Source organism: Telopea speciosissima, chromosome 7 (genome assembly GCF_018873765.1).
Source record: "Telopea speciosissima isolate NSW1024214 ecotype Mountain lineage chromosome 7, Tspe_v1, whole genome shotgun sequence".
NCBI classification, from domain to species: Eukaryota; Viridiplantae; Streptophyta; class Magnoliopsida; order Proteales; family Proteaceae; genus Telopea; species Telopea speciosissima.
This window is the reverse complement of record NC_057922.1, coordinates 4,502,472-4,518,842: the sequence shown is the minus strand read 5'-3', so window position 1 is coordinate 4,518,842 and position 16,371 is coordinate 4,502,472. Positions and strand designations below refer to the sequence as shown.

Genomic DNA, 16,371 nt, shown 5'->3' with positions numbered 1-16,371 from the left:
CATGCACGGTCATGCCTTCAACTGTTAGATGGGTGACAGAGGGGGATGTTATTACAATTCTTCCCCCCCCCCCTCCTCCCATCCAACTGTTTAAAGACATGGCCTGTGCATAAAATTGGGTCGTATTGTTGGTCAATTAAATTAAAGGAAAAATGATTTCTGTGCTGTCATAGTGCAATTTCCTTTTCAAGACCACCATTGGTGTAACATGCAGATTCCTTGCCACATTAACAATGTGAGAAATTCCCACTAAATTTAATACAAAATCTCAATGGAAAGGGGAAAAGAAAGCATAAATCAAGTGGTAACAACTAATTTTTATGGACATCAAAAGTGAATAGAAAATGCTTTAGGGAAGAAGTTTTGCGAGCATTCCCATTTGTCTATCTCTCTACTCTATTCAAAATAAAGGGACAAAATGGGCCTAAAATCATGGGTCAAGTGAAGAAGGTATTAAGGTATCTCAAACATGGGTTGTTAATAGATGGACCCATCCTTATCATGTTAAATTGGACCGCTTGGGCGTGGGCTACAACCTACAAGCAAACTATTGGTTTTAATCCATGAGCATTCTGCTGGGCCAAGGCTGTGACCAGTGACCACCATATATGGGAAGAGCAAATCAGCATAAAGCATAATGCGTAGCAGCGTAGGCCTAATGAATTCTTAAATTCTTTATTTTCACCATCACCTCTGATATAGTGAGACGTGAGGTCACTGTCACAGGTATCGTTATTTGTCTCGGCCAACATTGATATCATATGGATTGGACCATATACTGATATACATATGTATATTGAAAAATGGAGTACTTTTTGGGCTGATACAATCAATTCATACGGTATTATGTTGTTATTGGTATCCGGCAAAACTAATACTAAACACCATGCTATCCCTTGGGAAAATCCACTTAATCACTTTATATTTAAAACATGGGAAAATATGTACGTTGTACATACTGTTGGTAGTGGGTACTAGTAGATGCTCTCTCTCTCTCTCTCTCTCTTTCTTGTGTACAAGCAATGCTTCCCATGCATTCATTGGTTCGGCGTGAGAGATGCCAATTTATGGTAGTGTTGTATAGGTCCCTCCCCAAAATACATATGAGCAATCAGGGTAATTATTGGCTGTCTTCTGACATCAGCAATGTGCGTGTTAAATGTCTATCCTTCTTTCTTTTGAGAAGGGTCACAAAGACAATAAATATTGAATTATAATTTATGAGGGAAAAAGATTGACATGTTGCCCTTGTACATATTCTATATACTCTTCTCAAATAATAAACAGTGAGACTCTCTTTCTCTTTCCTATTTTGATAATGTGTGTCTCATATTCTCATGTGGATCTCATATGTATGATACTATTTTCCAACCCTTCATTGATGCACTTCCCTTGAAGGAACCCTCCTCATAAATCATAATATTCACAAACGGTTAATGAACTTTGCAAATTCACACCCTGCCAAACCCCACTTTTTTTTTTTTTTTTTTGAGACATGACAACTGGTGAATTCAACAAAATCCAACTGGTTGCCTCTTCTTCATTCCGGACGGGTGATGGTTCAGTTTACCAACAAAAAGGTTCAAAAAAAAATTGGTGATGGTTCAGAATTTATAAAACAGGTGAATTGGTTATGGTTCAGATTCAGTGAATCACGCGTTAGATACGGTGGAACTATAAGATTAAAGTCAATAAGATCTTCGAAATCCATCCATGATATATCATCAATAAACAACATTCAACAAGATTTTCCAATCGATTCAGCTCTCTTCAATATTTTATTGGGTAATTTACACATACCACCCCTGAGGTTTGATGAAAGGATAATTTTACCCCCCAGTTTTGGAAAATTCTGCGTACCCCTTGAGGTTTGCAAACGGTAACAAATAAGCCCATTCCGTCAGTTTATGACTAACATCGTTAAAAATACGATGTGAATTGTCAAAATTACCCTTGCAAGAAAAAAAAAAAAAAAAAAAAAAAAGAAAAAAAAAGAAGAAAAAACCTGCAACTCATTTTCCCCATTATCAATTGGGGAAGATGAGTTGCAAGTATCCAAATACTCACAAAGCATACAATGATCACATTCCCATATTTAGAAACAATTTGGTTCATCCCAATCAAGGACATTCGATACATAAGAACTCAATTGAAGTAAAAAATAAAAAGAAATTGGAAAACAGCAAGAGAAGCAAACAATAGGTATGGTCGATTCAATCCAGAACTCAGATTCCAGAGTCTCAGATGGGCTCAATCAAAGAAAGAGCAAAAACCCATATGTCGTTCAATAATCAATTAATTTAGGTCTCATTCTCCAGTTCTTCGTCTCTTTTGCAACAAACTCTTTCCAATCTCGAAAGAAAGAAAAGCGTCGAGGCAAGCGTATTGAACTTGATCGTATGTGAGCCACTCTGCTTCCCATCTACTCATTGTTGCCTTCTTGGGCTTCCCTATTTCTTTTCCAAGTACCTCTCTAGTTAGCTCTTTCAACCCAGAACTCCTAAGCTCCGGCATACTCAACCTCTTTGTAGCCAAGGAACGAAGATCCAGATTGTTCAAGACATTAAATTCGTGATCCTCCAATAGCCTCTCGACATCCCCCTCGATTCCTACTCCAACAAACCTCAAATTCGGGTTTTTCAGGAAATCGATGAGAGAATTGGGTATGTGATCCGCGTAAAGGAGTTGAAATACCAGACAAGTGTGATCCACGCAAAGCTGTAAAATGGCAACCTTGTACTCAACGCTGCGGCTGAAACTTGGACGCCATTCGACATCAAGACCCACGACGAGCTGCTTGTGATCGTTTCAATGTTGAAGTATCCAGTTTGAGCAGCTATTATTCTCCTCATGATTCCCAAGAAGAAAGCCCAACTCATCTTCCCCTTTTTCAAACCCTAAAAGATTTGGGGAAGATGAGGGGAAATCGAATTGCAGCCTCTGGAACCGTCTCAAACAGCTTGAAATCTCCAGATTAGGTGTCGCCTAGGTCTGCTAGAATGATCCAAAACACCACAGCTCTAGAAATCAAGTGGTCTTTGGGCTACAGGTTTCTGAAATTGAAATCAGTGGTAACTGCAGGCTTAGCTTCGGCTCTGGTAGGTTGCAGATGTCGCTAGAAATTGGGTTTTGATTTGGGATTTTTTCCCAATTTGAAACCCTAAATTCCTTAAGGGTTGAAAGGGTTTTGAAACCTGCAACTCATCTTCTCCAATCGATTTGTGGAAGATGAGTTGTAGGTTTTTTTTTTTTTTTTTTTTCTTTTTTTGTAAGGGTAATTTTGTCAGTTCACCTCTTATTTTTAACACTGTTAGTCATGAATTGATGGAATGGGCTTATTTGTTACTGTTTGCAAATCTCAGGGGGTACGCATAATTTTTCAAAATTGGGAGGTAAATTTATCTTTTCATCAAACTTCAGGGGTGGTATGTGTAAATTACCCTATTATTTCCTTCAATTCAATTTGACCTTTCCTAGTTTTCTGTGGCTAAATGCGTAATGGGTTTAAGTGAACCTATGACATTCTGTTTTAGAGACCTATGTTCTGACAAACTGAACTTAGAGATTCCAGGCAATAAGAAAAGGTGACAAGGTGAAAAGGAGAAAGTATCTCAGGGGGTACGCATAATTTTTCAAAATTGGGAGGTAAATTTATCTTTTCATCAAACTTCAGGGGTGGTATGTGTAAATTACCCTATTATTTCCTTCAATTCAATTTGACCTTTCCTAGTTTTCTGTGGCTAAATGCGTAATGGGTTTAAGTGAACCTATGACATTCTGTTTTAGAGACCTATGTTCTGACAAACTGAACTTAGAGATTCCAGGCAATAAGAAAAGGTGACAAGGTGAAAAGGAGAAAGTTTCCTTCACCCACAAGAAGGAAGATTCTTTTAACCTAGGTGAAGTGACCTCATGGGCGGATTCTCATCATTAAACGCCTATCACTATCCATGAAGTCGAAACTACCTTTTACTTTGGTAATCTGATGGTACCGATAACCATGGTGAAGGAAAAATCGATCCGACCGAAAAAAAAATCCAAGTTAGACCAATCCCTCGACAAACATTTGGCCCAAAAAGTTCCAACTGTGAACTGTTGAGACCTCAAAGTCCCACAAAAGGGCATCGAATATCGATTCCTTCTGTCCCTGCTAAGAACCTAAAGAGAACTTGCTTGGGATATACAGACACCTTCCACCTTTCCCAAGAACTGCGATATAAGAAAACCAAATGGGTCAAGAAAGCTAGTATAGAATTCTCTCAAAAAGGTTCCACAATAAGCAATTAAAAAGCTTCGAGCCAAGGAAACAAAACAGAAACAGAGGAAAATTATTGTTTCTCTCTCTATTCTGTAAAGTTAGAATTCACTTCTGGATTATCAATATTCCTGCCCAACTGTAATTGATTTGCATACGACATCTGCATGAAGCGAAGAACGCCTTCCTTCAAACTCTATACTTGAAGTACAAGACAATCCATCTCAAGATGGCAAGGCATTCTATTCATCTCTCATAATTTATAAACCAACCTGATCACAATGACAACAATGGTTAACAGAATCTGAATTCAATTATTAAGGCAAAATTAATGGTCTTTGATTCGAGTGGGATTGAGATGGCGGCGAGTACTAGTTCGAGTTGGGGAGGAAGAGGAGCAGAGATTGTGTTTTTTGATTTAGAAACAACAGTACCCAATAGAGGAGGACAAAGGTTCTGGGTATTGGAGTTTGGTGCAATGGTGATCTGCCCAAGGAAGCTGGTTGAGCTAGAGAACTATTGCACCCTCATCAGACCCAAGGACCTTTCGGTTGTTGCTCTTAAGTCCGGTCGATGTGATGGTATAACACGCCAAGCAGTTGCGAATGCCCCTACCTTTGAGGATGTTGCAGATCAGATCTTTGGCATCTTGAATGGTCGAGTTTGGGCTGGACATAACATCAAGAGATTTGATTGTGCTCGGATTAAGGAGGCTTTTGCTGATATTGGCCGGCCGCCTCCGGTGCCGGTTGGAATAATTGATTCATTGGGGGTGTTGAGCCAGAAGTTTGGCAGGAGAGCTGGTGACATGAAGGTATGTATCTCTTTCTCTGCTACATATTCATCAATTCATGCAAAAGCAAGGTCCTATGCTGCCCCAAATGGGCCTATTGACAGACTAGGTAATCTCATGCCAGAGCCTGGACCAGTACTCTTACCTAGAGGGTGTCAAATTTCAGCCCAAACAGGTCGGACCAACTGAAACAGACTAAAAAACCAAACTGAACCAAACCGGTTGTTTATCAGATCGGCTTCGATTTGGGTATTTTCGAAACCGGTAGAAACCGAACTATACCTTAACATTTTGACTTTGTTCTGGCCCAGTTCCGGATTGAAACCTTTTCAGCCGACCGAACCAATCAATTGACATCCCTAATCTCACCTATATCTTCACTAGTAATTATGTTTTGTAGTTTGTACCAGCCCGATACATGATAGGTTGAGATAAAATCGTTAGAATAGTAAGGAGGAATGATATGATTCAAATTGTAGGAACTAAAAGAGCCAGAGTTAGACCTAAAATGAACCTAGTAGAAGTGGTGAGAAAGACATGCATAGCTTAAGAATGATGACCAGTGTGGCTTTGAATAGAGTTGATTGGTGAAGTAGGATCCATGTAGCTGACCCCATTTAGTTAATTGTGGACTAGGAAGCTAGAGAATTGATCATGGACTGAACAGCATAGCTATCTATAACTATGGAGAAGTTTCATTTTTGTTTATATATTGAAGATCACATCTGTTGAACCCAGTTCTCAACTGCTCATAACCTTGTGTCTTCTTCAGATGGCAACATTGGCGGCTTACTTTGGGCTTGGCCAACAAAAGCACAGGTATGCACTGCTTTGGATTGTTCATTCTTGAGCACCTTATGGAAACAAAGACTCAAACTTCACCTGCTGCTTTCAGAAGTCTCGACGATGTCAGGATGAACTTAGAGGTCATCAAGCACTGTGCTACCGTTCTATTCTTGGTAAATCAACAGATCTTTATAGGCCTTTCTATCTCCTATGGCATGTTAGTTCCTCAGGCTTCGTCTGGTTACAAGGAAAGGGAAGTGAAATCAGTTTTAACAAGAAAATGAAAACTTTTGTAGCTTTATTGTGTAACTACCTTAAGCTCTTACTAAATATAGAAAATATGCTTTTCAAATGGAATCTTTGTTTATTTCTTAAAACCAAGAATTCTATTGCAAAATGTTGTAGATTTCAATAATCAGATTTGAAATGTTTTGGAGTTAATTACACAATCGTTTTGGATATTGATTAGAAAATTTTCATTTTAGTATTGATTTGATTTCACTTCCCTTCCCTTTATTTCCCTCAAAACCAGACAGGGTTCCGTCTTGATCAATCTCATATTGTGTCGATTTGGTTCTAGGAGTCGAGCTTTCCAGCTGTGCTAGCTAATAACTCTCAGGGATCTCCAACTGTAGTGACAAGAAGTAGGAGTAACAGAAGGTTATCAAATGGAGAAGAAACAAGCAGAAAGTCTCCTCATACTCCTCTTGGGTACCAGAGAGGTGTTCCCTATACAAGGGGAAAGTTTGGAAAGGTATCCTTCTGTTCTATCACAGAGAGCAAAATTCTTCTAAGCGGACCAAAAGAAAGGTTAACTGACTTATGGGAAACTATTTTCTATCTTTCCAGATGACACAGAAGGTAAAGGATCTCCTGTGTAAAGCCCAGAACAACCAACCTCTGACTAGCTTCCTCAAGCATTCTCATTCACTATTGAGATGATAGGAGTAAGAGGCTTCAGACCCTCATGTCTCCAGATTCTCCACTCTTCTTCTACTGCCTGAAGAATTAAATGTGTTAGGTCACAGAGGGAAGAGTTTAAACAGCTTCACTTTATCCACTTTTAGTGACCAATTGAAATCCAGAAATTTGAAGCAGCTCTTTCTTGAAAAAAGGAGATCCCCCCCGCCCCCCCAAACACACACATACACACACACACACACAAAAAGCATATCCTTTGTCCAGATTCGTTCCCAGATTATAATGAAAAAATTCCATTCTAATTCAAATCCTGAAGGAAGCAATTGAGGTTCACTAATATACAATGTTCTCCCATGCCATTCTTTGATTATTTCTGTATCCTTCAATAGGATACTGTATCTAAGGTTCCTCAAAATTTATGCTCGAAAGATATAATGTCTGCAGGCAGGAAGGTCTCTCATGCTCCAGTATATTTTATTTTATTTTTTATTATTTTGGAGAATGCGAGTGCACTGAAAGCAAACAACTTAAGAGGCTTAGTTCTCATTAACATGCAGCAGAGTCGTTAGTTGTAAACCAGTTATTACGATTGGATCACTTACAGTTTTGTTTCATCTTCATGAAAGGATAATAGTTCTGTTGGGTCAATTCAATCAGAGTTTTCTAAACAAGATCCGTATATAGCCCTTCCCAGAAAAGGTAAGGAAAAAAAAATCCAGACAGTGAATTTTCAGACGAATAGACTAACAAACAAACAATCAAATGCAAACAGACTCATTGACAGGACTGGCTCAAAATTTACAAGTTGAATACTTGATAATTATCATAGTTACATTTACCAGCCAGTGTATAGAGTACCTCTTACCAATCAACCTTTAAACTAGAAACGGGAAACTGGTAGTTAACCACATTTCCTTGGTACACAAATCAATAATGATCGTTGTCAAACACCCAAGGTTCATGCAAAAAAAGTTCCCGACCATTCATTTGCACTACACCTGCAGCTATATCTTCTGCACGTTTCCTAGCTGCTTCTGCTTTCCTGGCTGATACATCAGCATCCTGCAAAACCAGATGACTAATATTAATAGACCATACCGTGGAGACTGGACCACCTACAGCATCTATCTGGAGGGGGGGGAATCTGCAGGAGTTTTTAATATTCAGAACATCAACTAACAGGGCAAAATTGCATCCAAATTCCAAAGTTTTAAATGCAGGACCCTGTTGTCCAATATCTTTCTTCAGCATAGGCAGTACATTTCAACCAGCAGATTTTGAAATGGAGTTGAGTACAATCACAAACCAAATAGAAATCCAAATCATATCTTTAATCATGAAGGAGGTATAATAGAATCCAATCATTGACCACATCATGGTTCGCAAATCCTTTCCTTAAATTGATAAAATAATATCTAAAAACATCAAATGAATCTCAAACTCAATCACGCTGAAACTTTAGAATTCTGGCTCATAGCCTAGCTGACAGCTAGTGCAGTGAGGAATTTCAAATGCCTAGGTGACCACCAACTTATAGCTTGCCTAGTCTGTTACTACCTATACACCCAGCCAAGTTCCCCAGGCCTCTGAAAATACATGGTTCAAAATAAATAGAACAATGGCCACTACTTTCTTATCCATAATCATCAAGTATCCAAAGCTCTACCCAACTCGATAAATTATATAATGATCCAAAGCCGATTAAAATATATTCTTTAACTCAAAACCATTACACCACTTGCATTAATTTATCTCGCGATCAATTTTAGCACCAATGCTTCCAGGTTATACCATTACAAACCACTGCAAGGCGCCTTGCAATAAGGCGGGAGTCGCCTAGGCCCCCACAAAACCACCTGGTTGCCAAGGCAGCGCCTTGACAACAGCATTCATAAGGTATGGATGTTATCAAGGCGTCGCCATGGCATCCAAGCTCCTTGGTCACCTTGGACGCCTAGGCATGCATCTTCCCGCCATGGTGGTGTCGCCTTCTTTTTGCCAGTTTAAAGCGCCATGGTCACCTTCCCGCCTTGATAACTATGCTCAATAGCAAGATTCAAGTGCAAATGTAACTCCAAAAGGTAATCTAAAACCCATTAAAGAAAGGATCCAACAGAAATATCTGGATTGAAAAGTCTAGGATTCATGAATAACATAGTTGGTTCTACAGTTAATTTAAGATAGATACAACATTCTAGAATTATTGTCTAAAAGGTATCATATAGACAAACTGAAAAATTATACTGCCCAAGAAGTGAATTTAACAAATGATATACCCAACCAAGATCTTGCTTAATTGCTTTCAAGAATAATGACAAGGTTAGAGCCCTTTGGGAATATACATGTGCCTAAAACTGAAGCTCTCCCGATGCAACTCAATTTTCTATGATCTCTAATCACCAATGTGGTTTCTAATAAACCATCAACAACACTACTGTCCCAAATTCAGAAGCAACTTTAATTTCAAAGTCACAGACATACAATAAAAAATCTGTAACCAGTCAAGCATATTTCTAGCCTCTTACATTGGCCATTAGTAGGATTTTACACAGGCAGTAAATCCTCCCTCGGTTCCTATCCATTCAAAATAACTCAACTATTTAATAAATTTACAAGGCATAAGTAGAAGGGACATGAGGACACAACAACACAACAATAATTTTGAATTTCTTTTACTGTCGGGAACAAGAGAATTCTGTAGCACAAGAAATAACTAATGTTGATAATAAATACAGCCGCAAAATGTAACCCTGAATAATAAGCCTTGACACACAAATGATATTCATGATTATCCAAAACAGAGCCCCAGGACACAAGAGAAACACAGATAGTGATGCAGTTGCATTAGACTGGTTTGATCAAGATGGCCCCGTTTGAAGGCCTAGGTGCATGCTCAAGAGGCCCAGAAGGTGTTGGCGGCAGTCCAATAGGCTAAAATCAAGTTTTGGGTAGTTATAATATAGGTTGGGAATTTTCATTTTCATTTTTATTTTTATGGGTTTCGCTGTAAACGGGCCTAATCGCCCATACTTGGGAGATCAAGTTTCCATAAAGAAATAGTGTCTTAGTTTAAAGTTATAAGAGTTTGAGTTAGATTACGATACTTACTAATTAGAATTAATTCCAGATTTGAGTTTATATTTTTTATTCAGTGAAAGAGACAATTGTGAGTCTAGTTAGGAATTTCGGAAGGTTTTTATATACGTAAACATAAGCCCCCCCCCTCCCCCCAACAAAAAAAAAATCATTAGACTTTTTTCGTAATGAAATATATATATAAGTTTTGGTACTGCTGTTCTCAACAAACGTGGTTACTTGTGAAGGCTCATCCTCCTGGCCAGTTGCTTTTCTCTACTCTTCTTCTTTTAGATCTGGTTTCTCAATGACCAGGTGATATCTCTCCACTAGACTTCTTTCTATTCATCTTCTTCTTGATCATGTCATATTCTTTCTCTTCTCCGCTGTATTATTAGATCAATCCCATATTAATCATATGGGGTGTTGATCCCACATCGGCTTCATAAGGGACGTGGTTGGGGTTGATAATGCCTTGGGCTCTCCCACCTTATGAGCCAGCTTTTAAAGGCAAGTTCTCCTGAACCTCAGTGGTATCAGAGCAACCGATCCTCGGTCCTCCCTATCCTTGCCACAGAAGGGGCGACTTAGTGCCAAAGTGAAGCCACTAGAACAGGACTACCTACTAACAGGGACCCTAGAGCAGAGTGAAGTCATTAGGAAAGGGCCACTTGGCCAGTTGGCCCAAAGGTCGTGTACGTCGGTTCGAAAGCGTGGTGGTCTATTACGATCTCATATCAGTCATATGAGGGGCTGATCCCACGTCAATACCGAAAGGGACATGGTGGGGGTTAATAAGGCCTTGGGATCCCTTAGGTTATGAGCAGGCTTTTAGGGTCAAATTCTCTTCAAGATTCATAAAAAATAATCTCTATGAGTACCTTATCATATGACTTCTGCAAGTCTACCACATAAAGATCGTTTTCCTCCTTTCTTTCTCAAACTTTTGCATCAATTGCCTAATAAAATTGCTCCAATTGTATTGAAACTTCTGACACAATCCCAAACTATATCCCTGGTACTCCACTTTTGTGTCTAAATCTGTTCTTGATCAGTCTCCCACAGCTTCATAGTATGGCATAAAAGTCTGATGTCAAAATATTTTATGCAACTGATATAACAAAATAGAAAGAATCGCAAAACAGTTGCCAACAATCAAGTAAGATTAAGCATGATAACTGATAACAACTAATTTATTTCTTCACACAAATTTTTCACCGACAGAAAAAAAAAAGAAAAGGATTCAAGGTTCACGCATGAGAATATCCGCGAAGGCCCCAACCCTTACACCCATCTGGATTGCTAAATAGTTTCCGCAAACAATGAACACATAATTACGAAATAATAGCTTGTAGGCAACAAGGATACCAAACTTAAGGTCCCATTTAATAGGTTATCAAAGAGAATTTCGATCCATCTCCTGGGACAGCAAAGATAGTTTAACGAAGCTTTTCTCTTTTCTCTAATTTTTGAATAAGGGCGAAAATCATATTAATACCGGAAAACCCATGAAAAGAAAATTGAAAACAGACCTTGTGGCGTTTCCATGAGAGGAACTGCGCCTCCGTCATAGGCTGGAGCCTGGGTCTTGATTCCTCAACTACCACCTCACTTTGCTTTTCTTCTTCAGCTCCCATCTTTCTTCCCTTTGCACAGATAGTCAAACACCTCTCTCTCTCTCTCCCTCCCTCGCTCGAGAAATAATCTCCAGGGTTGAAAAACACAGAATGGGGATCCGGATCGGTCTCGGCTTGGATCGGATCCGAAATTGGGATTTTATATAAGATAACGTTTGTTCTATCTCTCTCTACTTTTCACCCCAAAAAAAAAAAAAAAAAGTTCTATTTCTCTCTACAGAAAGTAAGAGAAATAAAATGAGAATAAAAAAGGATATTCAAATTTTCATAGCAGTTCAGGCTTTGCATTTGAATCCCTTTCCCATCTTAATGTTACGGTGGGGCTTAAGATGAAAATGGATTTCCTCCAGCCGTGGCGGGAGTCGGAGGGTCCAGCCCCGCAAAATGACAGCTGGGCTCCACCTGTGAAATGATCAATCCCTTTTGTTTTTGGGATGGTTTTTGAGCGTTGGATCCTCTAGCTCCCGCCACAGCCAGAGGAGAGCCAAATCCGCTTAAGTTTGAGATAAGTCACAAAATTTGACAGATATTTTTAAATAGTTTTCACTTATCATATGTTTACTAAAAAAAAAAAAAAAAAACTTATCATATGATTAAAAAGACTAATGCAATTTTCTCATGTGGCAAAAAAAAAAATCAGACGTTTTGCGTAAGGTGAACCTCTTTCCTCTACTCTCCATTCATCTGAAAAGGTATTACCAAAAAGGAAAAAAATTCATCTGAAAAGATAAAGAAGGCTGCCATGATGTGTGGTGCCCAGACACAGGAACGGTGAAATGATTGTCCTACCCCTGTGAAGTGAAAAAGTCACCGCTATTGGATGCTCCCCATCCGTGCTCTCATTTGCCCCCATGTTGGTGCCAGGGTCGCATAGCTTGGTAGCGATCCTCCACCTTATTTGTAATTGTCGATGTTTATTATAAGTAAGGATGAAATTAAATATCAAACTCATTAAATATGTAGGGTTTTACTGCTCCGTCGACTAAGGATTTTTATCCGCTCCAGTACTAGAGGTGTTGTTATGCGCATCGTGCGGCACAGTAGCGGCCCCACTGTGCACACATGTCCGCTGCTGCAATGCACGATGGCACAGTAGCGTTGCAATGCACAGCAGCGGATAAAAATCCATCGACTGAGGCCAATTTCGATTGTAGCCGACCCCTTCCAAAAGTAAGGGTTAAGATAACTTTAGGCCGATTCTTATCGATTCCTTACTAATCTTAATCAATTTTGAACTCAAAAAATGCAACTTCCATTGAACTTTATTGTTCAGTCTAACTTGCATAGTTAACTTTGCATGAAATTAAAGAAATGAATTATTGATTACTCCTTATCAACGGCGGTCTCTTAAGATTCACGTCTTACAATTTTATTAAAAAAAAATGCTTTGGCTCACCTTATCAGTTCTATGAATAGATTACTCTTTGGTTTGAGAATCAGCGAGCAGGGCTTTCATTGTCTTTGGGAGTGTAAACGATTGGCCTATTTTTGGGACGGGAGAGGATTTTCTGAACAAGTGGAATAAGAGGAGCGCATCAATGAGATATGACAAAACAAAATGGGAAAATGTTCTTTGCACTGGGCCACAGGATGTGCCCAGACACATGGGGCAGGTGAAATGATCACCCTGCCCCCTTGAATGGCCAAAATGACCGCCATGCCCCGCCTTATGTGTATGGATGAAGCTAGTGCCCCGTGCACTACCAGACAGAGAACAACGCCCCAAACAATATTATACATATGAAGGTAGCAATGTCATTTCATGTGAACAGGAAAGAGATAAATATAGAGGTGCTAATGTGCCCTACTTTGGCGAGGCTCAAAAAATCTTTTTCCTTTAATAATTACATTTATGGGAAGCAGTTTTCTGTACGGGAGTGTGGCCTACGTCAGCACTCCCATGTGTCTATCTCTCTCCTCCTTAAAACAATGGGATAAAAGTGTCTTTTCACATGAAAAGGAGAGAGATAGACTCATAAGAATGCTGGCGTAGGCCACACTCCCGGACAAAGATCTTTTTTCTTGTATTTATTTATCCAATGTCTCTTCAAAATACTCCAGATATTTACTTCTTCCAATCATATAATTTTATATTAGAAAAATAAATAAATAATCCATGTGAAGAGACGAAATGCCAACAGAAATTTTTTTCCCTTGGGAGAAAAGTTTCATGTGGGGGAGTGTACCGCCCACACCTAGACACAATTGGGGTGAGGTGGAGGGTGGGGGCGAAATGATCATCTCGTCCCCAATGAAAGGAGGAAATCCCACCACCCCCCATGATGCTTCCATATGCGCAGGGGCCACGCTCCCCCATATAGAATTCTTACCCTAATTGTTATTGCAACAACAAAAATTCAACCTTACCCCAACTAAATGAGGTCGACTACATAGGTCCTTGCGCTCCAATCAGTTCTATTCGATGTCATACTTGATATAAGACTTAAGCTATGCATGTCTTTCCTCACCACTTCTCCTAAGGTAATTTTAGGTTTGTTTTTTGTTTTTTGCTTTTTTAGTTTCTTTAATCTGAATCAAATCACTCCTTTGTATTAGAGCATTCAAAGGTGTCTGTTGAACATGGTCAAAAAACCTCAATTGATTTTTTCATAGTTTATCATGTATCGGAGTTACTTCCAGACTAACTCTAATATAATCATTCTTTACTTTGTAATTTGTCCACTCATTCATCTCAACATCCTCATTTTTGCTACATTAAGCTTATTTATATGATGCTTCTTAATTACTCAATATTTTGCATCATATATCGTAACTAATCATATGATTATTCTATAAAATATAATATCTTACCCTTATTATTACTATTTTTGGTGCAGTCAGATCGAGTTAGGTCAAATCCAGTCAAGTTAGGTTAATTTTAACTGATTAAAGGATAGTTCCAACCGATTCCAAAATGACTTAAATTGGAATTCGATTCCAAATTTTATGCATTTGACTTTCTTGTTCCTTGTCATCAAACACCCACCAACCCCTAGCATTGGATCCTAAAAGAATATAAATAATTATAATGTCCCACCAAAGTCAGGTGCTAACGACATTTTTTTATTTTGGTAACCCTAACCATATTACCACATGGTATGTGTCTTAGAATGTTGTCGTCCAAGTCTTTCCCCTCTAAGTTAATCATATTTTTTTTGGTAAAAAGTAAATCATATAATTTTATAAAATAATGGGGACTTGGGGGTGAAAATTTGAAAATAGAGTGATCTTAGGCTATTTGTATCTATCTAGGCAGGTAAATAGATAAACAAGTATGATAAGACTTGCTTACCTTTCCCTCCCCATTTAGATAGGCATCAAACTAGGGTTGTTAATCGGTTGGTTCTGTCTGATTTCAATTAGGTTGAACTAATTTTGGGCTGGTAATGGACCAAACAGAAATCAAACCATTAAGCCGAAGTTTGGTTTTGGTACGTTATGGTCTTATTCAGTTTGGTCTCTTATCGGGTTGGCGTAACGGGCCATTTGCTTTCTATCGGTTTTAGTTTTGATTGGTCCGATTGGTTTGATTTCTACCGGTTTTGTGCCCATAGCAAAACCAGTTTGATAAGGGTTTGGTTCAATCTAATCGATGCCGGCTGAAAGTTGACACCCTACATCAAACATTTATCTAAAATGGATCTCGAATCTAAATAATTGAATGTGCCAAATTATTAATTAAACAAAGTTAGTAATATTTATCTTGTTTGGTTTTAAATCTAAATCCTTATCCTAAGATCAACCATGAACCAGCTTCGAATTAAAAATAGGGATTGATTCTCAAAGACCATGACCCAAATATGATTTATGATTTGTCAAATCACTTATTTGGATATGGTCTAGCTATTTAGCCTATTGCTTATCAAGAAAATAAAAAATAATTAATACACTCGACCTTGGGGTCAATTAAACATTTTGTAAATGAAAAGAAACAGGGATTTTCTGTCATAGATAAATGAAAAAAAAATAATTAAAAAAAAGGGGAAAAATATCTCTATTTGGTGGTATTTCCTATGCCCTCTCACAGGGCATCATGAGATGATGCCTCTGCCCCTTGGGTAGATACTTAAACGTGTTCATCCATTGGCTCAGACGCTTGTGCAGAGACCATGCGACCAAATAGAGATCTTTTGCCCAAAAAACAAATTCATTTACATAAACAAGACATTGGGGTCCTCGGTCTCTTCTCTCTAGAACTTTTCTTATGTATAGCAGCACACCTTCTTGACCATAAACCAATTCATGTATAATATGTTTTTCATTAAAAAAAAATCATGTATAATATAATGAGGAAGGAAAGGTGTGAACCAGAAGATTTGAACCTAAGACCTTCTTGTAGGATGGGCTTTAGGAGTTGATCGAATAGATCATACCGAAGGATAAAAATAATATATTGTTTTAATATGTAATCAGGCCAATATACCCAATTAGGACTGATACATATCGGTATTGATATCAGTGTCGACCGATACTATGAGCTGAATTCATTTTCTCTTCCCTAAATTCAATCTTAACCTAGAATGTCGGCATAAAAATCATCCATAGGGCCCACAATGATCAGAACAGAGAGAAAATACATAAAAAGATCCCTATGGGAGGGTTGTAACTGAAGTCAACAATGTGGGTGTGGAGAGATCGTTTTTCCCTATTTTTTAAGGAAAAAGATTTCCCACGGCCCTTTACTTACCCAATGAATGGGTGGGACATGGATTCATTCATCAGGGGACCACATTTTGTGTGGGGAGAGAGAATGCCAATTTTGACTCCATGGCTGTGAGAGGTTGTGGGAATAAAATCTCCATTCCGCCATCGGAGGGATCTTTTCCCTTTCTTTAATAAAAACTTGAGACTTTATAATATATATATATATTTTATTTTATTTTTTGATAAGAAAAAAATTTATT

General features: G+C 38.5%; 2 protein-coding genes across 2 annotated transcripts; one reads left to right on the top strand and one right to left on the bottom strand.

Annotated features, from left to right (window-relative positions):
* The first annotated feature begins 4,355 nt into the window (after positions 1-4,355).
* LOC122667166 (protein NEN4-like) lies at positions 4,356-6,963 on the top strand. Its single transcript, XM_043863387.1, has 5 exons — positions 4,356-5,069; positions 5,821-5,867; positions 5,944-6,007; positions 6,415-6,588; positions 6,684-6,963. Exons 1-5 carry the CDS (start codon positions 4,587-4,589, stop codon positions 6,774-6,776), a joined length of 861 nt encoding a protein of 286 aa, XP_043719322.1. The 5' UTR covers positions 4,356-4,586; the 3' UTR covers positions 6,777-6,963.
* Positions 6,964-7,532: 569 nt separating this feature from the next.
* LOC122666975 (zinc finger CCCH domain-containing protein 15 homolog) lies at positions 7,533-11,512 on the bottom strand. Its single transcript, XM_043863117.1, has 2 exons — positions 11,363-11,512; positions 7,533-7,817 (listed from the first exon to the last, which is right to left on the bottom strand). Exons 1-2 carry the CDS (start codon positions 11,465-11,467, stop codon positions 7,683-7,685), a joined length of 240 nt encoding a protein of 79 aa, XP_043719052.1. The 5' UTR covers positions 11,468-11,512; the 3' UTR covers positions 7,533-7,682.
* Positions 11,513-16,371: the final 4,859 nt, after the last annotated feature.

Coding starts and splice junctions, on each gene's coding strand:
- LOC122667166 (XM_043863387.1), top strand. CDS start 4,587: ATGGTCTTTGATTCGAGTGGGATTGAGATGGCGGCGAGTACTAGTTCG. Junction 5,070..5,820: donor GGAGAGCTGGTGACATGAAG/GTATGTATCTCT, acceptor TGTCTTCTTCAG/ATGGCAACATTGGCGGCTTA. Junction 5,868..5,943: donor CTTGGCCAACAAAAGCACAG/GTATGCACTGCT, acceptor TGCTGCTTTCAG/AAGTCTCGACGATGTCAGGA.
- LOC122666975 (XM_043863117.1), bottom strand. CDS start 11,467: ATGGGAGCTGAAGAAGAAAAGCAAAGTGAGGTGGTAGTTGAGGAATCA. Junction 7,818..11,362: donor TCTCATGGAAACGCCACAAG/GTCTGTTTTCAA, acceptor CTGGTTTTGCAG/GATGCTGATGTATCAGCCAG.